This window comes from Equus quagga, chromosome 10 (genome assembly GCF_021613505.1).
Source record: "Equus quagga isolate Etosha38 chromosome 10, UCLA_HA_Equagga_1.0, whole genome shotgun sequence".
Lineage (NCBI taxonomy): Eukaryota > Metazoa > Chordata > Mammalia > Perissodactyla > Equidae > Equus > Equus quagga.
In genome coordinates, this window is record NC_060276.1 from 64,308,825 (window position 1) to 64,318,698 (window position 9,874).

The following is a 9,874-nucleotide window of genomic DNA, read 5'->3' on the forward strand; positions in this document are numbered from 1 at the left end:
AGACTTGCTCAAGGCCACAAACCTTCAATTTGTAAAAAGTGCAATGTCTGAGAAGAGCAATAAAGTGAAGTGCAATAACACGAGGTATGTCTGTGTCTATGTTTATGATTTTTTTTTTTAAAGATTTTCTTTTTCCTTTTTCTCCCCAAAGACCCTGGTACATATTTGTATTATATTCTTCGTTGTGCGTCCTTCCAGTTGTGGCATATGGGACACCGCCTCAGCGTGGTTTGATGAGCAGTGCCATGTCCGCGCCCAGGACTCCAACCAACGAAACACTGGGCCACCTGCAGCGGAGCGCGCGAACTTAACCACTCGGCCGCGGGTTTATGTTTTCAAGCATTGTGGCATGCTGACTATTATATATAAAACATCTAGGAAAGCAAAGAACTTGATGATAACCTGGAATATAAGAAAAAATATACAATATGGTCATATAGAGTAGTGATTAAGAGTGCAGTGTTAGGTCTGAATTTCAGTTCCATGACTGTGGGACTTTGTGTCTTGGTTTCCTCATCTGGAAAATGTAGCTAACAAACGTTTATCTGCCTCAAAGGGCATAAGGATTACATGAGATAACCCAGATAAAGGCTTAGTATAGTAATATACTAATATTATAGTATTCATATATAGTATGATTATATAGTAAAATATTATTGTTTTGTCAATAAGTCCAAGAAAAGAAGTTGGGTCAAAAAGCACTTTCCGAATAAAGTCAAAATACGTCACTAGCACTTTCAGGTCAATGGGACTGAACTGGACCCCCCACGACAAGGTAGACGGGATCAAATGACGTAGACCGCCTTAGCAACAGGCCCCCAAAGAAGGTGAATCTCCGCCGCCAATAAGCGCCTGCGCCGCGGCGGAGGGAGCCAATGGACGACGGGAAGCGGAAGAGGGAGGCCGCGCCAATTCTCCTGCCTGAGCCTCGGCCCAACAAAATGGCGGCGGCGGCGGCGTCGCTTTGTTTCCGCGGCTCCTGCGGCGGTGGCAGCGGCAGCGGCCTTTGAGCTGTGGGGAGGATCCAGCAGCAGCTACGGTGACGACGACGAGGCCAGTGCATTTCTGTCGTAACCGGGCGCCGGGAGCGCAGAGCGGCGCCCTCCGCTCGCTGAAGCCGACAAGCCGTGAAGCGAAACCATGACTGCTGAACCCATGAGGTAAAACAAGCCCGTCTCCCGGGTCCCGGCGGGCCGGGCCTCCGCGCCCTCTGAGTCGGGAAGCGCTGGCGTGAGGGCTGAGGCTGGCGTGTTGCTTGGCGGAGAGAGGCATCGTTTTCCCTTTCGGGGAGAAGGCTTCGGCGCTCGACTCGGGCCGGGGTCGGGCTGGCGTGGGGGGGCGCGGCCTGGCGTGTCGGGCGCTCGCTCCAGCCTCCCCAGCCGCCGCGGCTCAGCCGCCGTCCTCTGTTGATTCTCCGGAGCTGGTGGGATTGAGACTCCCAAGCCGGAGGCGGGTTTTGGTATCCCGGTCATTCTTCCTAATCTTTGGGCCTGGAAACTGCGTGGGGCAGCAGTGGGGGTGGGGGGTGGGAAGAGGGGGAGGGGCGGGCGAGCGGGTGGGAGGATGCGAGATCCTGGGACGACTTAGTGGCGTTTCGGCTGTTGGAGACGGGAAGTACCCCGGCCTTGCGGAATGTTTTTTTCGGCAGCCCGTGGGGTCAGTCCGTTTTTTGGGGGTGAATGGGAGGGCTTGCCTGGAATTTCCATTCCTTCTGTGCGCCGATCCTGAAGGATATCCTTGGGTCTACCTTGAGGCGAGGGGATACTAACGCAGGGTTTTCCTTCTGGAGGACTCCGGTGCGTTACTTTTTGTGAAGTCCGGCTTTAGTGGGTGGGAAGGCAGACCTGAAGTGTTTCTCCACTTTCTGGGCAAATTTCGAGCAAAAGTAATTAGAGCCTATTTATTTCTTCCAGGAGGGATGGGGAGCTGGTTAACGTGGGTTGATGGGAAGTAAGATTTATTGCAAGGGAAGCTGTGCCTGGCAGGCCACCTCTTACCAATCAAGTGCGTTTATTAGGTGGAGGCTGTTTTTCTCTTGTGCTGCTTTTTTTTTTTCTTTTTAAAGATTGTATTTTTCCTTTTTCTCCCAAAGCCCCCCAGTACACAGTTGTGTATTTTCAGTTGTGGGTCCTTCTAGGTGTGGCGTGTGGGACGCCGCCTCAGCGTGGCTTGATGAGCGGTGCGGTGTCCCCGCACCCAGGATTATGAACCGGCGAAACCCGGGGCCGCAGAAGCGGAGCGCGGGAACTTAACCCCTCGGCCCCGGGCCGGCGCCTCTCTTGTGCTTTTGATTTGCGTCCTGATAGTGTCTAAAAATATGGGTTGTTCATATCAGATGTATACCACTTTTACGCAGGTGGCTGGCTTGCTTTTCAGGCAGTTTGACGTTTGACTTTTCATCCCTTGTGAATTAAGTAATTTTTCTACTCTGAGATGTATCCTTGGCGCCTAGTGGCAAAGTAAAGAAAATTACAGGGAGCAGGGATCAGAATTACATTCGTAGCTGGCAAAAAGGTGCCTTTGAGTAACTTTTAGGATGGTATACGTTTCTAGAGCACTTTAGCTAGCGTGTAGAGTTTGGGAATGAGCCTCTGATAACTATTATGCCTATTTTTCTGCATTAACAAGCAGTAGATAGATGTTTTTTTCCCTCAAGAAAAAAAATATGCTTTAGTTCTTAGATTATGGATCCGTAATTGTGTAAAGATTGTCGCTTTGGTTTCTGAACTTGTGTTAGTTGGCCCAAGTACAATAAACCTTTATTTACGGGTTGTTGGGCACATGAGGTACCCAGTACAACTTGTTGGTTGTTTATTATCAGGCATTCATGTTCATATACATGAAGGGTGTACCTTACAGTTAAATATGACCTTTAGATTTCACTAAGTCTCACAAAGTCTGCATTTAAGACCATAGGTTGAACTTGGATTTTCTCCCGTTCTTTAGGGTGAACAAATTATTTATGTCTAGACTTTTGGGATAGAATTATTCATTTTATGCCAGGGTCAGTTTTTCTTATGGGTCTTAAATCTCTGTAGATCTTGTTGCTAAGAGTAATAATCATAACTAAAATCGAGTGCTTATTGTTGACCTTTACCTGTATAATCTTGATTACTTCTCAAAACAGCCCTATGGAGAAGGTACTTGGTGTTCCTCATTTTACAGATGAGGAGGAAACTGAGGCACAGAGACATCAAAGAACTTGACCAAAGTTATGTAGTTTGTAATCGGTGCAGCTGGAATTGAACCCAGTCTTGACTCTGGAGCTTATCTTCTTAACCGCAAGACGTTAATGCCTCCTTGAGCTGCCAGATGTAACGCGATTCTGACCATTTTAATTTGGCCCAAGTATTATAATGGAAGAAGGTCATGGTAGCTACTGTTGTGGTCATTTGGTGTAGGTCTTTGAGTTTGTAGCTGTTTATAATATTTTGACTTGTGTGTCCAGATGAGATAGTGAGATAACTGAAACATTTAATTCCGAGAGTCTTAAGCTATGTGAAAAATCGTCTGTAAAGAACCACAAATATAAATGTAGAGAATTAATTTTAAAAAGTTTTTCCTTCCTGATTATTTACTATGAACGAGCTCCAAGTGGGTGTTGAGAAGAACTTTCTCAGGCTCAAGTGTCATTCATGTCAAGTCATAATCGTAGTTAAAGGATAATCTAACAGTAATGCTTGAGTGAGTTGAACCCACAATACTGAATCACTCTTGATTCTCTTCTAATATGAAATAATATGAGCTATATAATGCATTATTATTAACTTTATTTTGCACAAATAGTTCCAGATTTTTTCTTTATCAGATCTTCTGTCGAACACTAAGAACAAAGATTAGTTCTAATTTTTACTTGTGTTTATAAACAAAGTTTTCTAGGCTTCTGTGGTGAAAAAATAGCCCAAAGGCAAGAGGGAGGAAAAGAAACGGATGACCTGGCTAAATCATACATTGAAAAATCAATGGGGAAAAAAAAACCTTTAAAGGTTTTGTTATTGTTTTTAGAGAGTTTTTAAAATTTGTTTTATTTTAAATAGGATTGGCTTGTTTTTTCAAATGTTTGGCATTATGAAAGACCAGCCTCTGATTGACAGGTAAACTTAGCTGTAATTTATTTTCATGTAAACATCTTTGAGATTTGATGTGACTTGTCATTTTAATCCTTATGGCAGCTGATTAGTTGAAAAGCTGACAGCAATATGACTAGTTATTGGTCTTAAATTTAAAAAGGCAGAATGTCTTAGAAAGTGTCTGTTAGGGTGGTAGTTCACAATCAGTTAAATACTAACCTAATTTTTTTTTTGTTTTTGACGATTGGCACCTGAGCTAACGTCTGTTGCCCATCTTCTTTTTTTTCTTCTTCTTCTCCCTGAAGTCCCCCAGTACATAGTTGTATATTCTAGTTGTAGGTCCTTCTGCCTCTGCTATGTGGGACGCTGCCTCAGCATGGCCTGATGAGCTGTGCTAGGGCGGCACCCAGGAGCCGAACCAGGGAAACCCTGGGCCGCCAAAGCAGAGCGCTCGAACTTAACCACTCGAACTTAACCACTTGGCCACAGGGTCGGCCCCCATACTAACCTAATTTTTGAAAAATGTTACCTGTGAAGTGTTTGCATTCTCACTATGTGGAAAGCATTAAGCCAGGCCTGTGGCGGGGGAGTAGATGCAAATTTTATAAAGGGTTTTGAAAGCATTTAAATACCAGCTGTTTGGTTATGTTATTGCTTGGGGTGAAAAGAAAGACATTTGTGACTTTAATTTTGATCAGGGCAGTTCTCATTATTGGCACCCCCTGGTGTAGTTGGCCATGAGTTTTCAGTTATATGTTGTATTTCTAGAGATGAGATAAATGTGGTACTTAAAGGAATTTCTATATAGATATAGGTGTGTGAAATAATTTTTTTCTGTAAGAAATTGTGTGAATTTATGTGCCTATTTCACTCTTGGAGTCTGAATAAATTTATGGATTGGGTGACAGGATACAGGCAATTGTTGGGTTTACATGAGGTCCTTTCCTCTAGACCTTGAATGTTTTCTTGGACATGGCAGAAGCTGTTCAAATGGTTTAAGTCATTGGAAAATGATGTATGGATCTTTCTTTAGGAATGTTGAATATAGCAGGGCAGTAAAAGGAGTGTCCAAGTAGGATCTCTCTGTACCTGGGTTTTTTTTTTTTGAGATTTTATTTTTCCTCCTTCTCCCCAAAGCCCCCCGGTACATAGTTGTATATATTTTAGTTGTGGATCCTTCCAGTTGTGGTACATGGGATGCCGCCTCAGCCTGGCCTGATGAGACATGCTGGGTCCGCGCCCAGGATTTGAACTGGTAAAACCCCGGGCCACCGAAGCAGAGCACGCGAACTTAACCACTTGGCCATGGGGCCAGCCCCTGTACCTGTTTCTTAATGCTTGTCTTATGATTGGCTTGATAGCTGACATACAGGATGTTTAACCTCCATTTCTCCATCTGTAAACTGGGAGTAAGTTTAATAGATGCTGATAAAGCATAAAGTTGTTCAGGAGGAGGTAACATGGTTATAACAGCACTTCTTAGAAGACAGTAAACTAAAGCTCTTTGGGGTCTTTGTTAATTTTTAAGTGTTTTAAGAGCATAAAGAGATCCCAAGACTAAAAGTTTGACAACTGCTGGTGTAGAGGAATGAACACTGAACTTGGAGCTAAACCTGGGTTTTCTAGTTATAGCCCTGTTGCTTAACTGATTGTGTGGCCTTGAACAAATCATTTATCCTTTCTAGAGCTCTACTTTGTCATTTGCAAAATGAACTTGTACTAGATGTTCTATAGTTATTTAAAAACTCCTGCTTATGTGAGTGTTGATCATTTTTTGATTTTACTTGCCTTTTGTGGGGGTAGAGAGAAGGGTGGTGATGAGGGTAAGTTTCTTTATTCAATGTATGCATATCTTTTTTGCCTTAAAACTTACGTTGGTTGGGATACAGGTGTTTTGTTGCTAATATGATGTCATAGTATCATGTACACATACTTGCAAACATTTGTTGGAAAGGAAAAACTTTTTGATGGGAAGTTTGTTAATGTGCCTTAGGATATCTTCTATTTTGAAAGATTGCTATATTCAGTGTATTATATTTCTGCCCTTTAATGATTGGAGATGATGCTTTTGAAAAGACCTATATTAATTCTAGCCATTAATACTTTTTGTCCTGGGAAAAGTTTCTGTGACTTTTTTACTGTAGCCACTATTTTCACATCCTGACTCTGAGACTCTCAGTTTTGGTTTGAAGTAGCAATTCTTGGTATCTGTAGTCTGGCTTTTTTGTTAACTGTTCCATGCAATATTTGTTTAAGAATTATTGGTATGGCTGTGGTGTTCATGTATATATGTGTGTGTGTGTGTGTGTGTGTGTGTGTATGTGTATGTGTATCTCCTATACTTTTTATTTTGGGGGAATGCTTTATTAGTCGATCAAATACTTGAGTATCAACTGGGGGCCAGGTACTGTGCTAGGGTATCCAAAGGGTAATAAGATAAAATTCCTGTCTCCTTAAGGCATTCTTTTTTCTTATTTTGGAGGTAGATTCACCCTTAGCTACCATCTTGCTAGTCTCCCTCTATTTTGTATGTGGGTCACCACCACAGCATGGCTCCTGATGAGTGGTGTAGGTTTGTGCCTGGGAACTGAACCTGGGCTGCCAAAGTGGAGTGTGCTGAACTTCATCACTAGGCCATGAGGCCAGCCCCCCTTAAGGCCGTCTTAATCTAGTTAGGGAGATAGTAAGTAAATAAGCAGTTACAAAGCAGTGCTAAAATGGAGGTATATTGGCTGTGTTAGGGATCAGAAATGAAGGAAAGCCTAATTTGGGGGATGTCTAGGAAAGTTTTGCAGAGGAGATGGTATCTGTATTGGGTGTCGAAGATGAGTTAGGATGAGTTGAGGATTGGCTGTGAAAAAGGGCAGTCCAGGCAGAGGGATTAGTATGGTTAAAGATTAGTCTTATTTTCCACATAGCAGAGCAGATAAGATATGTACACAAATAGTTTTAAACCAGGATATAAAATGATGAATGCTGCATTAGGTAAAAACTAAGTTTCTGTGGGAGTTCAGAGTAGGAAGAGATTTGTGATGAGGTCCAGGAAAGGCTTTATGGAAAGATAGCACTTGAATCTTGGAGAAAGGGCACAGTTTTGACAAAGAAGACTGGGGCAGGATTCCGGATGTGAGGTATAGCAGTTTGAGCAAAGGAATGTATAAATTAGTGTCTTCTGTTTGGAAGAAGGTCAACTTAAAATTTTTAACTCAACTCCTGGACAAATAGTGTATAACGATTGTGCAATTAGTATGTTTTTCCCAGCTTTATTGATATGTAATTGACGTATACTATTGTGTAAGTTTAAGGTGTATAGTGTGATGATTTGATGTATGTATATATTTTGAAGTGATTACCACAATAATGTTAGTTGATACACCCTTCACCTCACATAATTAACATTTTTGTTAATTATGTTGTTGTGGTGAGAGCATTTAAGATCTACTCTCTAGCAACTTTCAAGTACGTAATACAGTATCATTAACTATAGTCACCATGCTGTACATTAGATCCTCAGAACTTTTTCATCTTATAGTGCAGTTTTTGTATGCTAACATTTGTGGCTTCATCTTGTAAAAGCCACATGTGCCCTTGTGAATGATCCTGATAATTGCAGTTCAGAAGAACTGTCAAAAGTATTTCTCACTTTTCTTAAGGATTGTGTAGAATTTAACACAGATTTTGAAGGACTATGATTGTTCAAAATCTGTCCTTAGTTGTCTTTGTTTTGGTCATTTGATGTGGTCAGTTGACTTTTGGGTGACATTTGATTTATAAAATGAAAAATCAAAAATAATTTATTGTTAAGTAATACTGGATTTATTTTGCCTTTTGAATTACATTGTTTTTTTTTTTTTGGTTTATTTGCTAACATTCCAAACTTTGTTCTGCTGTAATGCTTGTTTTGAAAATGTTGATTTGGTTGAACAAAATTAATCTATCAGGGAACAATTTGAGCATAAGACAAAATTTGCATTTGCAAATAAACAGGATTTTGTCTGCAAGGTCAAGGGTCAGCAAACTATGGCCACTAACCAGTGGCCTATTTTTGTGAAATTGGAATACATCCAAGGCCATTTTTTTACATTGTCTGTGGCTACTTTTGTACCACAGTCTCAAAGTTGAATAGTTGCAATAGAGACCTAATGGCCCACAAAGCCTAAAATGTTTACTATCTGGCCTTTTATAGAAAGGGTCTGCCCTAGGTGAATGCAGAAAACTGCATCCAGCTCAACTGAGCTGTATTAAAATACATGGATATACGTGCACACACCTCAAACATACATCAGCTACCTCAGTTTACCCCTTGTGTTATGAGCCACATCCATCCACATCTGTTGTTACAGTTTTCCATCCAATTTCAGATAACCGTCCTTCCATCACTTTATAATAATTCATAAGCTGCAACCCTTCTGATGCCCATTTCCACAGGCAAATGTCATGTCTTTTTCAAGGTAAGTGCCATATTATTGTATTTGTGTATTTCTTAATCACTTAACATGTGTACACTTGTGCTACTGTGTTTTTTAGGTTTCTATCTTTTTAAAAAATGTGTCACTGATGAAATTTTTTGAGTCTTACTGCTTCTAAGTCCATTTTTCCTGTGAGTCTTATGGTGTTCATTGCATAATATTGCATAACCTGGTGATTTTTAGGAACTCATGTTGTGTGATTGCAGAACTGACTGTAATTGTCATCCTTCGAAAGTACTAATTCATTTACCAGATATTTCTTGGGCTGTGTGAGGATTAAATGAATTAGTGGACACAAAACACTTAGATTAGTGTCTGGGACATAATAATTACTCAAATATTAGTTATTACTGATTACTATTACCATGTGCCAATAACTGTTGTAAGTCTTGCTTAGGTGAACAAGACAAATTAAGACCCCATCCCCATGGAGCTTTCATTATGCTTTAAAAAACCTGTATTAATATACATTTTGGCTAGTAACTCAGTCCTCCCCACAAAAGACATTTTTTGTTTTTTTTCCTGCTTTTTCTCCCCAGATCCCCCCACTACGTAGTTGTATGTTTTAGTTGTGGGTCCTTCTAGTTGCGGCATGTGGGATGCTGCCTCAACATGGACTAATGAGCCGTGCCATGTCGGCACCCAGGATCTGAACCAGCGAAACTCTCGGCCGCCAAAGCGGAGTGCGTGAACTTAACCACTCGGCCATGGGGCCAGCCCCAGACATTTTGTTTTTATAAATAGTATTTTTTTAATATCTATCCATTTGCTTAAAACAATTTTCTAGTCAGTGTCTCATTGACCTTATGTAATATTTTATTGAATAACTTTTTTGAATTTTTTATAACTATAACCCCAGGAAATGAATCTGATCTACCTTCAAGGAGATAATCATCTCCTTTTTACTATAGTTCAAATTAAAAAGGTAAACAATATAATTTCAGACTTAGAAAATTTTACAAAAATAATACAAAGATTCTCATATGCCCTTCACCCAGATTTAGCACATGGTAATATTTTACCACATTTGCGTTATCATTCCCTATTATTATTTTTCTGAGTCATTTGGGTGTAAATTTCAGACATGATGCTTCTTTACACTGAACACTTTGACATGTATTCCCCCCAAATAGAAGTGTTTTCTTATGTAACCTCAGTATAGTTAGCAAGTTAGAAATGAACGCTGATAACAATACTATTTCTAATCTATAAACCTTATTCACATTTTACCACTTGCTCCATAATGTCTTTTATAGTGAGAGACAAAGATTTCTTTTTTCCTGGCCCAGGATTCAATTCTGGGACATGCATTGCATTTCATTGTCATGTCTCTTT

General features: G+C 40.8%; 1 protein-coding gene across 7 annotated transcripts in view; it reads left to right on the plus strand.

Annotated features, from left to right (window-relative positions):
* The first annotated feature begins 913 nt into the window (after window positions 1-913).
* The window catches only part of ATRX (ATRX chromatin remodeler), a 219,707-nt gene continuing 210,746 nt past the window's right edge, over window positions 914-9,874 (plus strand). For all 7 annotated transcript variants that reach the window (XM_046672819.1, XM_046672821.1, XM_046672824.1 and 4 more), the window contains exon 1: window positions 914-1,160. In XM_046672819.1, the coding sequence (XP_046528775.1) occupies window positions 1,141-1,160 (20 nt within the window). In that variant the 5' untranslated portion in view covers window positions 914-1,140. The remainder of the gene's footprint in view (window positions 1,161-9,874) is intronic.